The following is a 20,369-nucleotide window of genomic DNA, read 5'->3' as shown; positions in this document are numbered from 1 at the left end:
ATGTTATACATCATATAATACTACAGTTAATTTTCCATATATCTGAGCAAAACGAGTTATTGTGTGTCCATATTTATCTCATCCGGGCATTGCATCTTTCCCTTAACTTCAGTGTGCTTTACAATAAAATTTGTATGAAAAGTTTTCTGTGTAAATTACCTATTCTACAGCTAATGCTTGTGTAACCCAATGTGCGATTCAGGTGGGTTTACTGGTGTGTCAATATAATTGTCAGGTTTGGATTGAAAGGGGTTCTTGAAATATACTCCCACATAAATTTTTATCTATTCTCGGTTGCAAAATATATTACACACTGTCAGTGCCATTTCAATGCAAAGATTTTAAATCATGCTGGGGAATATACCAATAACACAGTTGCAGCATACCTCAGAAATTTAATTTTAGTTGCTTCAACCAATGACAATTACGGACCAAGTCTTGCACTGCCCTGTTTTGTGTATTAACCCGTTGGCTGGCATGAAGGTGCCGGTGGTCACAGCAGATTGCTCTGCTGGGGCCAGCACTGATCTTATGGTAACAACCAGGTATCAGCAATTTTACACTTTAATCTTACCGAGGAAAAATATTTACTTATATTTGATATCCCTTACCATTTCAAGACAATTTTTCGGTTTGCGGTATTTTTATTTAAATGACTACAAAGTTATTCATGAATTCAGTTTGAGATACATATTTAACATAATATATTTAATTGTGTAAAGAATAATTCCTGAAACAGTAATTAGCATTCTAGCTGTATCTTTTTAGCCAAGGCTGTACAGATGCATATACTTCACACTAGTTCCTAAACGACTGCTTAACACATTGACTACCATGCTGCTGACAGCAGAGCAGCACACTTAATGCTGTATTCCAGACCCAATCATGTCAGGGCCAAGAAATGCAGAAGATAATCTCTCAGGGAGTACTAAAATCTAATAATGTAAACTTATAACTAAAAAGGCCATTTCCAATTATGTCTACCAAGCAAATTATGCTTTGAGTCAGTGATTTCTTTTGCCATAACTGACTAGTGAACACGCATGCCATAGGATGGTGAATATTTATACTTTGCCTGTGAGAAGCAGCTATGCACATAGTCCAATTTACGTTGAAATTATCACCTGGGTATTTTAATTAAATTTGGTCTACTATAAGCAACATGATAAAGGAATCAAAAGAAAGACACACACAGATTTAATTTCTTTATTAACAATGCTCGGATTTCCACATCACCATGGAGGTACCAAGCTGGATGCGTTACTCGTTTTTTTACATGGCGAGTTTCCCCAGTAGGCCTATAAACCATGAAACAGACAAAAAAGCTACTTCTCGTTGTCTTCTCTTCCTTGGATTTTCACTTCAGAAACTCTGAAACATCCATTACAAAAACACATTACACCACGCACAAACCTGGATTCAGTCACTGCAATTCATATCTATTTTACTGTCAAAAATACTGACTATGAACAATGATTAATTGTGAACATTCGAAAGTTTTCAAATGTGCAGGTTACTGTTAGAATACAGTTACTACACAATTTTTGATCAGGAAAAAGTTACGATGATTGCAACTTAAATACCGAAGCCATTTGTTATGAGAATACGCCGTTACCACAAATAATCCACATAGATGCATTGAAAGAAACTTTACTGAGTAACATAATGCATCAGAATACTATAGGCACAAAGAATGAAATTTCTGTAGATTTACCATACATTTTACTTTTCTTGCGCGTGATAAGATTACTAACGGAAGTTACTTACCGCCCATTGTCTGGAATATAAACTATCCTTTCTCGTCTGCAAACACGTGCTTTTGCGGCAAGTATTATCAATTTTTTTCCGTGATTGAAAAGCTTTAACGCACACAAATCCCGCCATCATACACAAATCCACAAGGCATCAGCATGCCATGTTCAAAGAATATCCGCGTTTCGAAAACTACCAGCGATATTGGCTTGCATGAGAGACGACGTCATGCCATGATATGACGTCATGATTCCTCGGGGCCCGCGAGACGCTTCTGTCGCAAGTAGCAACGAAAAAGCGCAGTTAACATTCTTTGCCTAGTGCCATCTGATGACCGATGTTCGTACTTTATTATAACTTATAAGAACCTTGTTTCTCAAGAGGTCGATGTACTGTGTGTGCATATTATATGACGAAAGCACATTCAGTGCCAGTTGTTTTGTCAAACACAGCTGTGTCTCTGAATGTATTGTATCAATAACAAACAACCAACATTGCCCTTTTCTCCTGAAAATATCATTTAGAGACAAGTAACCTAAAAATGTGTTTGATTCTGCTTCCAATATGACAGTTGTGGTTAATACTACACATGCATACAGGACTTTGTAATGTTAAAACAACAGAACTCAAACATCTGTATAAGTGACTGAGAAGTATTATTCCCAGAAATCACTGATAACGGAAAATCGCAGTTTAGCCCATTACTATAGTGTGAAATATATTCTTGCCGTTGCATTGACGGCCAGTGCGAGTTCGCCTGTAGTCGAATAAACCAAGGATAAACGCAAACAATATAAGATCGACTAAGCGCTGCCAGAACAAAAAATCAGTTGAAACAGAAAAAGGGGGGAAATTCAGAGTAGCGCAGCAGCCAATGTTTACGACATTGAAAACGTAACATAAATAACTTGTGTTTATGCGAAGTTATGTGACAGTCCCTGGTATCTCGTCTGGCAATAGTACCTAAAGGGATCTTATTTCCTCCTACCGTATCGTTCCGAAGTACTTCTCGTTTTGAATGACAGGAACATACAGTGTCAACAACAGCTGATTTGCAGAGGCCATTTGTGTTAAACAAGTGACGCTCGAAAAACGTTCAAGTGACCGAGGTAGCAAATTTAAGTCAGGAGTGACACATAAACATGAAGGCGAAAATCAGATTACGATTTTCGCCCGTACATAAACGTGTAAGGCTGCATTCATAGGGCTTGCCATTTAGTTTCAGATGACATACAATACAATTTATTCAAGTGAGTTATGGAGACGTGTGTTCAGAGGCAATCTACAGTAAGTTGATATTTCAAGGTATAAGCATGAAATTATGCTTTTATTGCCCTAGAATTATTCGTTTTTGCGACCCCTTGCAGGAAATGTACAATTTTTCTGAAGTACATGTTTCGTTCTACCATTTGTTTTTCAAGAGACTCGAGCAAAGGTGCTTGCACAGCTTATAGGCGTACTCCAGTTTTGTATTTATCCTGCACCGCTAGCTAACCCATTTACTACATTAAATGATCACATAAGTTTCCTAGAGTCCTGGAATTCATATTAATCTTGAATAACGTTATGACTTCCCTGCTTTTGCGTTGACTATGGACTAATGTGCAAAAAGATAGGCCTAAGTCGTTAAACAAAGTTCTTTGGTCTTTGCACTTTTGTGCAGAGTGAAGCTGTATCTCTAGTGAAAGAAATCTTCAACAATATTCCCATAGGCAAAAGGTAACGGGTGATTCCTAGAATTTCAGAAATAGATTACAAGCCTTATTATTAAACACCCTCCTGCAATAAATACATATTGAAATTTGAAATCTGTTAAATTAGTCCCAAATGTATTTTGTTAACTCTGTCTGGTAAGGTAGCAAACACACAGTATAGTGTATATACAAAGATATAAGTATGGTGGATCAAGTGGCCTGTGTGCCTCAGTGGTACAGATAGCTGTACCACAAGAGCAACAACACTGGAGGAATATCAGGGGAGAGGCCAGACAAATGTGGTTCTTGAAGAGGGCAGCAACATTTTTGGTAGCAGCAAGGGCTGTAGTGTGAATGATTTTCTAGTCTGGCCTTGTAATGTTAGCCAACATGACCTTAGTGTGTTGGTCCTATGGACATCCAAAAACAAATGGAAACTAGAGCTGTTATTTTTCATGAGAGCATGCAGCTCTACTGTGTTAATTAAATTGTAGCATACTCTTGGGTAAAATAGTCCCCCATTGGGGTCTCTGGGCAGGGACTACTCAGGAGAATGTAGGCACCAGGAAAAACAAAACTAACATTCTACAGGTCTGAATGTGGAATTTTAGATCCTTTAATTGTGTAGGTAGGGTAGTGAATTTAAAAATGGAACTGGATAGGCTGAAGTTATGTGTAGTGGGAATTAGTAATGTTTAGTGTCAGGAAGAAAAGGACTTCTGGTCTGGTGAGTACAGGATTATGAATTGAAAATCAAATAGGGGTAATGCAGGAGTATGTTTAATAATGAATAAGAAAATAGAATGCAGGTGAAGTACTATGAATAGCATAGTAAGCACATTATCATAGTCAAGATATGTACACAAGCTAACACCCACCACTTTTGTATGCTAACTAACTCTGCAGATGATGATGATGTTCAAAGAATGTATTATAAAATACAAGAAATTATTCAGATAGTTAAGGAAGACAAAAATTTAATTGTGATGATGAACTGGAATACAATAGTAGGAAAAGGAAGGGAAGGAAAGGTATTAAGATAATGTGGCCTAGGGAAAGGAGTGAAAGAAGAAACCATCCAGTGGAATTTTGGACTGAGAAACACTTCGTTTATCACAATGATGGACAGTGGCTGCAGCAGAATCACATGCCTGACACTATGTACACAATGACAGCCACAGCGGAGCCTCACGGCTAATGCTGTTGCCGGGTGGTGAAATGTCCATCAGTATGCATGGGGCAGTCAGCATGTTAAGAATCATGTAATAAGTTTGTATATTTGGAAGAGATCTGGTGACACTGGAAGGTTTCATACTGATTGAAACTAAATTTTAAACTGTAAGATATTTCAAGAGGCAAACATGGACTCTGATCATTATTTATTGGTTGTGAACTGCTAATCAGAAGTGAATAAATTGGGTAAGGGTAGTAAATGAAGGAAAGAACAAAAGTGGTTCTGAGTTTCAGAGGGAGTATTAGGCAATGACTGACTGAAGTGGGTGAAAGGAACACAACAGAAGACAAATGCATAACTTCGAGAGATGGTATAGTGAAAGCAGCAGAGGATGAAATATGTAAAAAGATAAGGTTTAGTAGAAAGTTTTAGGTAACACAGAAGGTATTGACTTTAATTGCAAAATGAAAAGAAAACACACAAAAATAAAGCATGTGAAAGGAAATACATACAGACATTGCAAATCAGTTAAGCAGAACAAAGGGAAGGCTGCAGAAGTATGCATAACTAGAGGAAAGAGTTTCCCACGGAAAATGAGAGAAGCCTCGGGAGATGAAGAAAATGGGTTTGTGAATATCAAAAACTCAGGAGGCAAGCCAGTAATAAGCAAAGAAGGGAAAGCTGAAAGGTGAAGAAATATATAGCAGATCTGTAAAAAGGAAATGCATCTGAAAGTAGTCTGATAGAAAAAGGAAGAGGAAGTAGATGAAGATGAGATATGTGAAACTGCGTGAAGAATTTGACAGGGTACCGAAAGACTTAAGTATTAACAAGTCCCTTGGGGTGGGTGGCATTCCTTTGGAATTACTGACATGACAAAACTGTCCCACCTAATATGCAAGATATACAAGGGTAAGTCAGGAAATAAGTTTTAAAGTGGTGTAATAATAATCAGTGTAATTCCCTGAAAGTTATTTCACTTTTCTATGTATTCACTCTGAGCATTCAGACACTCATTCCTTACCTTTAAAAGACCTTGACAGCCGGCAGCAAAGAAGCTTTTGGAGCTAACATGTAACCACTAATTTTCAAAATGTCAGCCTCCTAAATAAGATTTTATGGACCCAAACAGATGTTAGTCATTGGTGGCAAAGTCAGGACTGTAGCACAGAGATTGCAAGTCATAACAGTTTCTGTGTTCATCTTTTGTGAGAAGACAGGCATTGTCATCCAGAAGATTCACGCCCTTTGTTAAGAGGCCAGATAATTTGCGGTGCATGGCCTGTCGAAGTTTCCGCAGTGGCGCATTATGACAAGGTAGTCACAGTCTTTCCATAAGGCTGGAATTTCATCAGTACGACCCCTTTGTCCTAAAATGGTGCATATAACTGTGGAATCTGATGGAATGGTCTTGGACATTTTGTTGCGAAGAAGGTTGAATATTTCCATTCCATGGATGGTCATCTGATTTCCAGTTGAAAATGGTGAACTCAAAACTTGTCCCCTGTAAAAATACATGCCCTGAAGCTCTCTTTTCCTCAGAGTACTGTATGAGGTGCAGCGAAGACAGAGCCATTTGATTCATTTTGTGTTCCTCAGTCAACATGCAGGATAACCACAATGCACAAACTTTATGAAACTTCATCAACTCATGTGCGATGTTGTAAATGGTTCTGTGTGAATAGCCTACAGCGTTCACAATATTGTTGATCTCACACACTGTTCATAATGAATGATCTGTTCCACCATATGCAGCATCCGATTCCACCCGTCTGCTTTGACCCATGACATAATGTAGATGTCGTCTTGTTGTGTCTGATGGCGTCCTCTCTCTCTCTCTCTCTCTCTCTCTCTCTGTGTGTGTGTGTGTGTGTGTGTGTGTGTGTGTGTGTGTGTGTGTGTGTGTGTGTGTGTGATGGCGTCCTCTCTCTCTCTCTCTCTCTCTCTCTCTCTCTCTCTGTGTGTGTGTGTGTGTGTGTGTGTGTGTGTGTGATGTCTGGCCGAAATTTATTGGTGGTAAGTAATTATTTTTTTTTGGGGTCTATTTTTCTCAAGTTGTAATGTTTTGTGTATTGAATGTGCTTTAATTTATGTAGAGATGTTTGAGTTTTTAATTGTTGTGGTGTTGTGGTTTTGATTCGTTGCTGTTGGTGTTGGTTTTTTCGTGTAAGCAGTTATAGTTGACCTGCATAGGTCAAGGGAAATGACCAATTTCAATTTTTGTATTTTTATATGTAGGTATAGGTGTTTTGGTACCGTCAGCTGTGGTCAAGGGAAATGTCTGATTCCAATTTCCGTAGTTTTTGCTGTAGGTGTTGGTATTTTGGTAACGACAGCTGCTGTTGACCTATGTAGGTCAAGGGAAGTGTCAGATTCCTGTAGATTTTGCAATACTTTTTTTGTGGTGTGGTTTTTTTTCTTTTTACTGTTATATTTAGCTTGTCCCCTCCCTAAAACACCCCAATTTCCCACAATTGTCCCATTAGTTAAATTGTATTTTTGCAGGGAGATGTTATTGTCTTATTTATACGTATTTTCATATTTCTTGCCGTGTGTATGTAGTGATATCATAGGCGCCATATTGGAGACGCCTAGAATAGCCATTTCCACCATATTGAAGACATCATGGGTCAAAGGAGATGGGTGGAATCGGACACTTCGTATACCTGTAGTTACAGTTGCCAATACCGTAGGATGACCAGGACACTCTGATGCTTTACCTTTGCTTGTTAAACTCCTGGTTCCAAGCGAACATGGCTTTCTGTGATTAACATTTGTCGGTATACATGATACCCAATTTGTGATGCACATTTTCTGTCGACAGTCCTTTCTCCCACAAAAACTGTACAACTGCCTTCTGCACGACTCACATGCAATCGTGCAGCACCCCCTCTATCTTACACCATCTGCCACGTGATGTCCCTCAGCCTGTACAACAAGCATATATATGCTGCTATCTGCTGGCAAAATATTTGATGTAATTTAAACATGGTATATGGTAAATTGATGTTTGTTACATATTTATTGACTTACATTAATACGAGACTCATGGAATACCCTCATGCTTCAAAAAGAATGTAATAATTTCAATTCCAAGAATGACAACTGCTGACAGATGAGAATATTACAGAACCATCAGGTTCTGGAGAAATGTAGGAGCACACAAGACAATACTGACCAATGAGTTATCTTAGAAGGTAGGTTAAAGAACAAACCTACATTAATAGCATTTGTAGATTTTTTTAAAGAAATATTTGACTATATTGACTGGAATAAACTTTTTGAAATTTTGAAGGTAGCAGGAATAAAATATGGCAATGAAAGGATATTTACAACTTGTGTAGAAACCTCACTGCAGTTATAACTAGAAGGATATGAAAGGGAAGCAGTCGTTGAGAAGGGAGTGAGGAGACAGGCCTGCAGCCTATCCGCGACATTATTCAACCTATTCATTGAGCTAGCAGTAAAGAAAACAAAGTAGAAATTTTGGAAGGGAATTAAGTTTCAGGGAGAAGGAATAAAGACATTCAATGTTTGGTGATGACATTGTAATTCTATCCAAGGCAGCAAAGACCTTGTAAGAACAGTTGAATGGAATAGATAGTGTCTCGAAAAGAGGGTATAAGATGAATGTCTTCAAAAGTGAAGCAAAGGTAGCAGAATGTAGCCAAATTATATTGGGCAAGTCTGATGGTATTAGACTAAGAAATGAGCCACTAAAAGTAGTTGACGAGTTTTGTTATTTGGGCAGCAAGCTATCAGAGGTGGCCTAATTAGAGAGTACGTAAAATGTCAACTGGCTATAGCAAGAAAAGCATTTCTGAGAAAGAGGGATTTAATATCTAATATTAATTTAAGCGCAAGGAAGCCTTTTTCGGAAAGTATTTGTCGGAATTTTTGCCTTTTACAGAAGTGAAACATGGGTGATATACAGTTTATACAAGTAGAGAATACAAGTTTTTGAAATGTGATGCTATTGAAGAATCCTGAAAGTAAGATGTGTAGATTGAGTAACTAATAAAATTGTACTGAATCAAAGTGGGGGAAAAAAATTATGGCACAACTTGACTAAAAGAAGAGATCGATTCACAGGACATGTCTTAAGACGCCAAGGAATTGTCTGTTTGGTAATGGAGGGAAATGTGAGGGCTAAAATTTGTAAAGGGAGGCAGTAGGTGAAGGTTGCAGTAGTTACTTGAATAGCTAGACTAGCATGGAGAACTGCGTTAACCAGTCTTCAGGATGAAGACCACAACAAAATCAAGATTATAGGACACTAAAAATTGATTCTTGTGTGATTGAGATGCTTCTAAGTACAAGCTGTTTTTACTTATTTCTGGTGGAAGACCATATAATAGTTTTATGACATCCTAGTTATGATAATCAGCATTTACTTACAAGAATCCAACCTTGATTAGACATTAAAAACATCTCTGCATAGTCATTATACTGAAGTACATGTAACTGCATGTTTAGTATTTACAGTGTGACAGTTATGTGATGTAATGGGCATAACTTTTTTTTTTTTTTGAATGAGAGAGAAATGTTAGGAAGCTGATGCCAACAGTAAGGTGTATTGTCTTTTCTTCTTACTTACTCTTTGTCTCCTAGCACCACGAATTGCAGTCGGTTTATGGTCTTGTCAAGTAGTCTCCTCCACAGTGTTCTGTCCTTGGCATCTTCTTCCCTACTTTATCCAAAAGTGCTGATGTAAGATACCGTTTCCTTTCTCTCACTGTTTTGTGAATTGTTGTAATATCAGTCTAAACAGTTAAATGTAACTGATTTTCACCTAATGCGAAGTCAGTTGGGGTACCTGTTGCTAGGGGATAACAGTCGTGATTTTTTTTCCATTAAAAATTATAAGGGTAATTAAAAACTGAGTTACACAATATTAATATTCCATAACAACTTAATGCATTTCACAGAATTAAAGCACAATTGTATTTGAATCTCATGTCTCTAATTGTTATGATTTCCGTGAAGCAATTTTCTTCAGTTCTGTGGTGCAAAATTTCCATATCAGCTCCTGCAAGCAGTTATTGTGGTAGATAATGTGTTGAATAAGCCATTGATAGTTGCCTATATCTGTTCCCTGTTGCTGCTCTAGACAAACAATTTCTCCACAACCTTGGCACATAGCACCCTCCACCCCCAAGTTGTTTTCCTCCTCTGTGTGAAGTGTTTAATGCACATCATGTGCTCTGGCTACTACATAGTGTCCTGCAGGATTGTGCTATTGAAAGCTTGTTGTGGATAGAAGATCTATGTGTTCTGAACTTGGGGCAAAGCACACATTTGTGAAGTTCTGTAGAGCTGTTCTTTGACATTAATCTAATTGCTTTTTTTTTTTCTCCAATCTTGGTGCTTGCTGCTCAGTGGGAAGTGGTCAGTTGTCTGCATTCCAGTGGCCACTTTCCAGTGTGAATACAGCATCCAGATCAGGCAGTCTTGAAAAGAAAACCCCAAGATGGCTTTGCAGCAAACAAATACTGCTGGCTGTTTGGGCCGGGAATGGGTGGGTCATTTTACCAACACGTATCCCAAAGTCTTCTAGGCATTTGTAAGAACTATCTGTCACTTGGTGGAACAAAAAATGCCGTTCTGCTATCAGGTGCAAGTGAGTGGCTCGGTACAAACTCAGATACAGGCCACCAGTTGAGAATCTCACAGCCTTTCATGTGGCAAGAGCAAAATGCTGCTCTCATAATTAAGGCAAGTGAGGAAATATAATTACAAGAGTTCTTGAGCTACATCGATTGTTCAGTTAAACCAACAGATGTATGAGAAGCCATTGGATGAATTACGAGGGGAGATGACAGCTACCCCATTAATGCTGTCAAGCAGAATGGGAGCCACCTAATGATCTATTAAACATGCAGGTAAGAAGAAGAAGACGATGAAACCTTTATAAGACTACTGTGTCTCCAGAGCAGCAGTTTGCTGAAATTGTATAAGTCCCATATTTTATAGCAAACTTAAGGACAATAAAAGAATAGTGTGAATCTTACCCAAGTTTGAAACAAAATGTGAAATCTATAGTAATGGAGAACAGGGAAGACTGTGGCCAGCTTATAGATTCTAGCAATATATGTGTGTTATCCAATAATGCAACATCTGTAGAAGGAAAATCTGAGAATCTATATATATTTCTGTGAATGTGGCTAATTTTAACAAAGATGATAGGTGTGTGCTTGCCTTTGCAGCACTGAACTGTCAGGGAAGTAATTATTGGCCACAGAAATGTTAACACCTCAGCAGCCTATTAACAACCAGCCTAGTAACAGCAATTTTTTTCTGACATGTTTTGGTTGAATTCCTCATTTTTTTACAGCTTTCTTCTTGTACCAAAACAATAATGATGACTTACATTTAGCCTGAAGGACTTTTACCCAATAATTCCCTGTCTTAGAATATGAATGGGAGAATGTCCTTTTATGTGTGAATGTGGCTGTCTTTTGGCACTATTCAGTTTTCTGTGAACACCAGAAGTCTCCAATGAAAGATCCAAACAGAGAGATCAAGTTACTGGGTTTTAAAAGAATAGTACGGGATAATAACTGAGAACATTTTACTTTCTTTGATAGCTGTCTACAGATATAGATGATGTAATAAGTTGTGAACTCCTTTTTACTATTACTATTAATTCAATTGCTTCATCCTTCTATATTACATGAATTTGGTGGCTACATCAGTTTGGCTTTGTATAGGCTTATTTTTGTGGCAAGAGAGCATACAGAGTGTGAATTAAATTTGCCATGATGATTTGGTCACTTGAATATTTATGTATCTGAAGAACAGGATCATTAATGAGAATACTCAGATACTGGATATCAAAAGGGTGTTTGGAAAGTCTGAAAGCATTAAAAGGAATTCTTATCTTGATGTGCTTGAACATTTATTTTCTTGTGCACTAGTCATAATACAATGTCTTATCTTTCAGTTGTTTATGCAGTATATATCTAGTTTCATGTTGTTCTCATCATAAAATGTTAAGAATTTAAAATATAATTAAAGAGTCAAACAAAATCATAACTGCAAATCTAATAACTTGAAATCCTACTTTTCAGTAATATGTTGCCTTTCTTTAAGTAAAATGCTTTAAGAGATTGTGCATGAATTTCCATGTAATTACCATTAATACCTGCTAAATATATAATTTTTAAAACTTTATTAAATTTAATAGATTAATAACAATTCACTTACTGTCCTGGTTGCACATAAGTTACAAGATAACTGGTTTCAGATTGGTACGCATCGTAAAGTGATGATTCTGCTGTAATGGTTAACATTATGATGAGTGCAGATCTGAAGATAATCATATAGATTGAAAGTTATTACCTTATAATTCACATGCATCGTAATAGCAAATAAACTTACTGGCCATGAAAGATTGCAGCTATCTCTGCACAGATTCTGGGTAACTGTGTAAGAAAAAGTTTAGAGGAGGTTGATTCTTCTTGAATCACATCCAAAAATAAAGCGAAATCAGGAGACACTTGTACTGTCTCCACTTGATATATTGTGTGTAATATGTTGGTTCACATCTCCTTAAATGAGTGGAAATTTGGCTGGACAACACTGCTTCTAAATTCCATGCTCATTAGAATAAAAAGAGACACTCTTGATTTCTCCTCTAGTTTATTTACGAGGGCAGTTCAATAAGTAATGCAACACATTTTTTTCTGAAACAGGGGTTGTTTTATTTAGCATTGAAATACACCAGGTTATTCCCCAATCTTTTAGCTACACAACACTATTTTTCAACGTAATCTCCATTCAATGCTACGGCCTTATGCCACCTTGAAATGAAGGCCTGTATGCCTGCATGGTACCATTCCACTGGTCGATGTCGGAGCCAATGTCGTACTGCATCAATAACTTCTTCATCATCCGCGTAGTGCCTCCCACGGATTGCGTCCTTCATTGGGCCAAACATATGGAAATCCGACGGTGCGAGATCGGGGCTGTAGGGTGCATGAGGAAGAACAGTCCACTGAAGTTTTGTGAGCTCCTCTCGGGTGCGAAGACTTGTGTGAGGTCTTGCGTTGTCATGAAGAAGGAAAAGTTCGTTCAGATTTTTGTGCCTACGAACACGCTGAAGTCGTTTCTTCAATATCTGAAGAGTAGCACAATACACTTCAGAGTTGATCGTTTGACCATGGGGAAGGACATCGAACAGAATAACGCCTTCAGCGTCCCAGAAGACTGTAACCATGACTTTACCGGCTGAGGGTATGGCTTTAAACTTTTTCTTGGTAGGGGAGTGGGTGTGGCGCCACTCCATTGATTGCCGTTTTGTTTCAGGTTCGAAGTGATGAACCCATGTTTCATCGCCTGTAACAATCTTTGACAAGAAATTGTCACCCTCAGCCACATGACGAGCAAGCAATTCCGCACAGATGGTTCTCCTTTGCTCTTTATGGTGTTCGGTTAGACACCGAGGGACCCAGCGGGAACAAACCTTTGAATATCCCAACTGGTGAACAATTGTGACAGCACTACCAACAGAGATGTCAAGTTGAGCACTGAGTTGTTTAATGGTGATCCATCGATCATCTCGAATGAGTGTGTTCGCACGCTCCGCCATTGCAGGAGTCACAGCTGTGCACAACCGGCCCGCACGCGGGAGATCAGACAGTCTTGCTTGACCTTGCGGCGATGATTACACACGCTTTGCCCAACGACTCACCGTGCTTTTGTCCACTGCCAGATCAGCGTAGACATTCTGCAAGCGCCTATGAATATCTGAGATGCCCTGGTTTTCCGCCAAAAGAAACTCGATCACTGCCCGTTGTTTGCAATGCACATCCATTACAGATGCCATTTTAACAGCTCCGTACAGCGCTGCCACCTGTCGGAAGTCAATGAAACTATACGATACAAAGCGGGAATGTTTGAAAATATTCCACAAGAAATTTCCGGTTTTTTCAATCAAAATTGGCTGAGAAAAAAAATGTGTTGCATTACTTATTGAACTGCCCTCGTATCATTGTCCTTTTCATCATTTCTTTGTGCTGAACCATCTTCTGGAGTTAAAGAAGACCTGTACAATTAGAAGAAAAGTGACGTACTTGGTTGTTATTTAAACACTGTTTTGTTTATCATTTAAGTTTTGTTTTTTCATTCTGAATTATTGTTGCTACTCACTTCCTTAATTTTCTTCCATTTTACAAGCCAGTGGTTTTGAGATTCATATAAAAGAAACCTTGTAGTTGTGGTTGGGGTTCAGTTCCTGAAATAAGATGTGCTGTAGAGGTACATTCAACTTGGTTGTGTATTCGTGCACAGTAGTTCACCTCCTCCTTTAACAAGAGTGGTTGGAGTCCTTTAGATGAGCACATGTAATTCCATGGCCTAAAATACTAGAGTAATTGTTAGGTCAGTGCTCAAAATATTATGCATAAAAATAGTACACACAACCTGGCCAGACATTGAAAATTATACCACCTCAATCACACTGTGAAATCTTCAGAAATCACGAATTGTGGAGTGTTACTTTTATCTTTAGCATCAATTTTCACTTTTAATTTACTAGTAAGGCCTATACATCCTTGTGAAATTTTCATTGTGTTTTAACCATTGAGAATGGCATTGTCGTGGACTATAGTGTAAAGACTGGCTTAGGGGTGTCATGCTTATTCCTGATAATAGACAATTTAACAACAATGATATTGAAAATGATGAATGTGACTAGCAGGCCTGAATTGATTGTTTCACCATCTATAAGTATTACTTGGTTGAATTATTTTAAATTCTTTTAGCACACACTTGCATTAAGCTGTACAGTTTTGTGAATTACCCACCTACATTGTTGATCAGTTTCTCCAAAAGCTGTATTTCTGAATCAGTGGATTAATATTTGAAACTTGATCCTGTTAAATGTGTCTCCAATGTGCTGAACATTGTGATACCTCACATGGTAAAAATGAAGTATAGTTACTGTGTCAAAAGAAAACTGAAAATCCTTAGTTTTAAATAATGAAAAACAACTTAATGCCACATTAAAGGTGACCAAGTCCAGTCAGTCAATCAGTATTCTCTCAATTTATTCTGCACTATTCTAGCTAGTGTACCTACTTTATATGAAGCTACAACTTGAATAGGGTTGTCATTGAAAAGTTGCGCACTTCTTTTGAATCAATTATGGCAACTACAATTTCTGTTCCAAAACTCTGTTCATTTCCACTGCTTGTGATAGTTCAGCTCATAACACAATACTCAATGAATGACTCTGCAGCTCTTTCTGGATAACACTTATGTCTCCTTTTGTCTCTGCAGGAGGCATGTGATAACTCACACTAAGTAACCAATTTCTTGTGTTTATTCAACTAACGGAAAGAGCAGTTTCCAAAAGTATTCTGCTAGGATGAATGGTCGGCAGAAATAATTAGATGCTGTCCAGTAGTTTTGGCTGTTTATGAACAGTGATGCAGAACTGGGCAGATATCATTATAACTGGCATCTATCATACCAGTATGCTTATATCATGGAATCCTTCTGTCAGCTTAAGAGGAAAATTGTCACGTTCTGGAATAATGACTGCGTTAGTTTATGGTTGGATGTTTTTCATGTGTGAGCTGTTTGCAGAGATCTCACTTATTCTTAAGCTACAAAGTCAAAAACACAATGAACGATCATGTAGCAAAAACAGAATGTGGAGAATGTTTTTGCACACAGTAAATCACTCCATTAGCTGCACAGAGTTAAGGGAAACAATCAAAGATCTCTTGTACATATAGCTGGTTGCTAATAGCTACTGTACTTCTTACCCTGTGCCACAGGGGCTAATGATACCATTCTTGCCATGTTGTTGTTGTTGTTGTTGTGGTCTTCAGTCCTGAGACTGGTTTGATGCAGCTCTCCATGCTACTTTTTCCAGTGCAAGCTTCTTCATCTCCCAGTACCTACTGCAACCTACATCCTTCTGAATCTGCTTAGTGTATTCATCTCTTAGTCTCCCTCTACGATTTTTACCCTCCACACTGCCCTCCAATACTAAATTGGTGATCCCTTGATGCCTCAGAACATGTCCTACCGACCAATCCCTTCTTCTGGTCAAGTTGTGCCACAAACTTCTCTTCTCCCCAGTCCTATTCAATACTTCGTCATTAGTTATGTGATCTACCCATCTAATCTTCAGCATTCTTCTGTAGCACCACATTTCGAATGCTTCTATTCTCTTCTTGTCCAAACTATTTATCGTCCATGTTTCATTTCCATACATGGCTACACTCCATACAAATACTTTCAGAAATGACTTTCTGACACTTAAATCTATACTTGATGTTAACAAATTTCTCTTCTTCAGAAATGCTTTCCTTGCCATTGCTAGTCTACATTTTATATCCTCTCTACTTCGACCATTATCAGTTATTTTGCTCCCCAAATAGCAAAACTCCTTTACTACTTTAAGTGTCTCATTTCCTAATCTAATTCCCTCAGCATCACCCGACTTAATTCGACTACATTCCATTATCCTCGTTTTGCTTTTGTTGATGTTCATCTTATATCCTCCTTTCAAGACACTGTCCATTCCGTTCAACTGCTCTTCCAAGTCCTTTGCTGTCTCTGACAGAATTACAATGTCATCGGTGAACCTCAAAGTTTTTATTTCATCTCCACAGATTTTAATACCTACTCTGAACTATTCTTATGTTTCCTTTACTGCTTGCTCAATATACAGATTGAATAACATCAGGGAGAGGCTACAACCCTGTCTCACTCCCTTCCCAACCACTGCTTCCCTTTCATGTCCCTCGACTCTTATAATTGCCATCTGGTTTCTGTACAAATTGTAAATAGCCTTTCACTCCCTGTATTTTACCCCTGCCACCTTTAGAATTTGAAAGAGACTATTCCAGTCAACATTGTCAAAAGATTTCTCTAATTCTACAAATACTAGAAATGTACGTTTGCCTTTCCTTAATCTTTCTTCTAAGATAAGTCGTAAGGCCAGTATTGCCTCACGTGTTCCAGTATTTCTACGGAATCCAAACTGATCTTCCCCGAGGTCGGCTTCTACTAGTTTTTCCATTCGTCTGTAAAGAATTCGTGTTAGTATTTTGCAGCTGTGGCTTATTAAACTGATTGTTCGGTAATTTTCACATCTGTCAACACCTGCTTTCTTTGGGATTGGAATTATTATATTCTTCTTGAAATCTGAGGGTATTTCGCCTGTTTCATACATCTTGCTCACCAGATCATAGAGTTTTGTCAGGACTGGCTCTCCCAAGGCCGTCAGTAGTTCCAATGGAATGTTGTCTACTCCGGGGGCCTTGTTTCAACTCAGGTCTTTCAGTGCTCTGTCAAACTCTTCACGCAGTATCTTATCTCCCATTTCATCTTCATCTACATCCTCTTCCATTTCCACAATATTGTCCTCAAGTACATCGCCTTTGTATAGACCCTGTATATACTCCTTCCACCTTTCTGCTTTCCCTTCTTTGCTTAGTACTAGGTTTCCATCTGAGCTCTTGATATTCATACAAGTGGTTCTCTTTCCTCCAAAGGTCTTTTTAATTTTCCTATAGGCAGTATCTATCTTACCCCTAGTGAGATAAGCCTCTACATCCTTACATTTATCGTCAGCCATACCTGCGTAGCCATTTTGCACTTCCTGTCGATCTCATTTTTGAGACGTTTGTATTGCCTGCTTCATGTACTGCATTTTTATATTTTCTCCTTTCATCAATTAAATTCAATATTTCTTCTGTTACCCAAGGATTTCTACTAGCCCTCGTCTTTTTACCTACTTGATTCCCTGCTGCCTTCACTACTTCATCCCTCAAAGCTACCCATTCTTCTTCTACTGTATTTCTTTCCCCCATTCCTGTCAATTGTTCCCTTATGCTCTCCCTGAAACTCTGTACAACCTCTGGTTCTTTCAGTCTATCCAGGTCCCATCTCTTCAAATTTCCACCTTTTTGCAGTTTCTTCAGTTTTAATCTAGAAGTCATAACCAATATATTGTGGTCAGAGTCCACATCTGCCCCTGGAAATGTCTTACAATTTAAAACCTGGTTTCTAAATCTCTGTGTTACCATTATATAATCTATCTGATACCTTTTAGTATCTCCAGGGTTCTTCCATGTATACAACCTTCTTTCATGATTCTTAAAGCAAGTGTTAGCTACGATTAAGTTGTGCTCTGTGCAAAATTCTACCAGGCGGCGTCCCCTTTCATTTCTTAGCCCCAATCCATATTCACCTACTACGTTTCCTTCTCTCCCTTTTCCTACGCTCGAATTCCAGTCACCCATGACTATTAAATTTTCGTCACCCTTCACTATCTGAATAATTTCTTTTATTTCATCATACATTTCTTCAATTTCTTCGTCATCTGCAGAGCTAGTTGGCATATAAACTTGTACTACTGTAGTAGGTGTGGGCTTCGTATCTATCTTGGCCACAATAATGCGTTCACTATGCTGTTTGTAGTAGCTTACCCGCATTCCTATTTTCCTATTCATTATTAAACCTACTCCTGCATTACCCCTATTTGATTTTGTGTTTATAACCCTGTAGTCACCTGACCAGAAGTCTTGTTCCTCCTGCTACCGAACTTCACTAATTCCCAATATATCTAACTTTAACCTATCCATTTCCCTTTTTAAATTTTCTAACCTACCTGCCCGATTAAGTGATCTGACATTCCACACTCCGATCCGTAGAACGCCATTTTTCTTTCTCCTGATAACAACGTCCTCTTGAGTAGTCCCTGCCCAGAGATCCGAATGGGGGACTATTTTACCTCCGGAATATTTTACCCAAGAGGACGCCATCATCATTTAATCGTACAGTAAAGCTGCATGCCCTCGGGAAAAATTACGGCCGTAGTTTCCCCTTGCTTTCAGCTATTTGCAGTACGAGCACAGCGAGGCCGTTTTGGTTATTGTTACAAGGCCATATGTTGCTCATGAAAGAGTTGCAAGCTCCATTGGGGGGTGGCACAAGATGTGTCTGGGCCTGTGTGGAGACATCTCAGAATCAGTACAGCAGCCATATGGTCAAGAGATCCAACCCACCCCCAAGTTTTTCTATCCACACTTCCTCACCAGGCCATAAACCATGGAGCATATTTTGTGCAAATTAAGCTTGCCTAAGCACTCTAATTTCAGTCATTCTTTGACCCCTTAACCCACATCTTAACATGTTTTTTTTTCATTTTCTAGATTAAGTGAGTCTCCATCCAGTTTAGTACGACACTCATAGAATTGCCGCCCATATACGAGATATATGACGCTCATGAAAAGGTGATGGTGTGGTGGTGGTGGTGGTGGTGGTGGTGGTGTATTTATCGCAGTGGATAGGTGACTCATATCCACTGAAATAGAAGTTGAATCTTCATGCAAGATCATTTGGGAAAGGCTTAGTGTCAGTGGTAGGCATAAACTTATTCTGTTTCTGTTGACCACCAGGCTCATCCTCAGATGTGACAGAAAACTTTAGATAAACCCTCAGCCCCAACCATACTGTCAGAACTTGAGAAGACTTCAGTCATCTCATAATCAATTGGAATAGTTACAGTTCTGTAAATAGTGGCCTTGACAAGTCTCCTGTGAAATTATGGTAGATGTTTTTGTGAAAACAACTTAGAACAGATAGTTCAAAAGCCCACTTGTGGTGGAAAAGTACTAGATTATGTGGCAACAAATAGATGTGTAGCAACAATGATTACCAAAACACAAAGGGTAAATACAACAAGTAAAAAGATTTACACGTGCAATTAATTTGATAAAGGAGCAGTAAGGAGGAATTCAGAATATTTAGCACTGGGCATAAGCATGTTGAGGAAATGTGGCCCAAGTTTAGAAAAACTGCTGACGAAGCCATGGATGGATGGATATGTAGCTACTAGCACAATTCGTGATGGGAAGGACCATCCATGATATATAATCTCTATGAAGAAACTTACACAGAAATAGCAACTACTGCACACTAGATGTAGAACAGAACATAGAGCTGTAGATAGAGGGATGCTAAATGAAACACATTTGACCTTCAAAAGTGAAATGTGTGACATCTTAAATGACTACAGTAGCAGACTCTTATCAAAGGACCTCTCACAGAAATTCTGGTCATATATAAAGGTTATAGGTTGTCCCAAAGTTAGTGTCCAGACACAGGAACTAAGATTGAGAGTATCAGTGACAAAGCAGAAATACTGAACTCCATTTTCAAACATTCTTACAAAGGAAGATCCAGAACTACTGTCTCAGTTTAATTCTCATACCACAGCAAAGATGAATGCTACAAATTTTTGTGTTGTACTTATTGAGAAACAGCTAAATTAGCTAAAATTAACAAGGCCCCAGGGGCCAGTGGCGTCGTTGCAGCCAAGTTAAACAAATCTCCAAACTAATATACCACGTATTCTTTGAACAAAAAACTATTCTCACAGGTTAGAAGAAAGCTTCTTAGATCACATCTGTAGACAAGAAGGCCACATCCCTCTACAAGAGAGGTATCAAAAACAATCTACAAAATTGTTGTCTAAGATCATTGATATCCATCTGTCTAGAATCTTAAAACGTATTCTGCACCCAGAGATATTCAAATACCTTGAACAGGATGATCTCCTCAATGTCAACCAGCATGGACCCTGAAAACATCGGTCATGGACAACTCAGCATGCACTTTTCTCACACAGCATTGCAAAAGTCATGGATGAATGCATTACAGTGAATGCAGTATTTCACGACATTGAAAAAGCATTTGACCCAGTATCACAGCAATGATTATTTACA

At 38.4% G+C, this 20,369-nt stretch overlaps 1 protein-coding gene across 1 annotated transcript in view; it reads left to right on the top strand.

Moving 5' to 3' along the window:
* The first annotated feature begins 2,595 nt into the window (after positions 1 to 2,595).
* LOC126485143 (gamma-tubulin complex component 6) overlaps positions 2,596 to 20,369 on the top strand; it is a 256,718-nt gene continuing 238,944 nt past the window's right edge. The window contains exon 1 of the mRNA XM_050108806.1: positions 2,596 to 3,039. Coding sequence (XP_049964763.1) covers positions 3,010 to 3,039 — 30 coding nt within the window. The 5' untranslated portion in view covers positions 2,596 to 3,009. The remainder of the gene's footprint in view (positions 3,040 to 20,369) is intronic.

Source organism: Schistocerca serialis, chromosome 6 (assembly GCF_023864345.2).
Source record: "Schistocerca serialis cubense isolate TAMUIC-IGC-003099 chromosome 6, iqSchSeri2.2, whole genome shotgun sequence".
Lineage (NCBI taxonomy): Eukaryota > Metazoa > Arthropoda > Insecta > Orthoptera > Acrididae > Schistocerca > Schistocerca serialis.
Note: the sequence above shows the minus strand (reverse complement) of the source record. Positions and strands in the feature narration are given on the sequence as shown.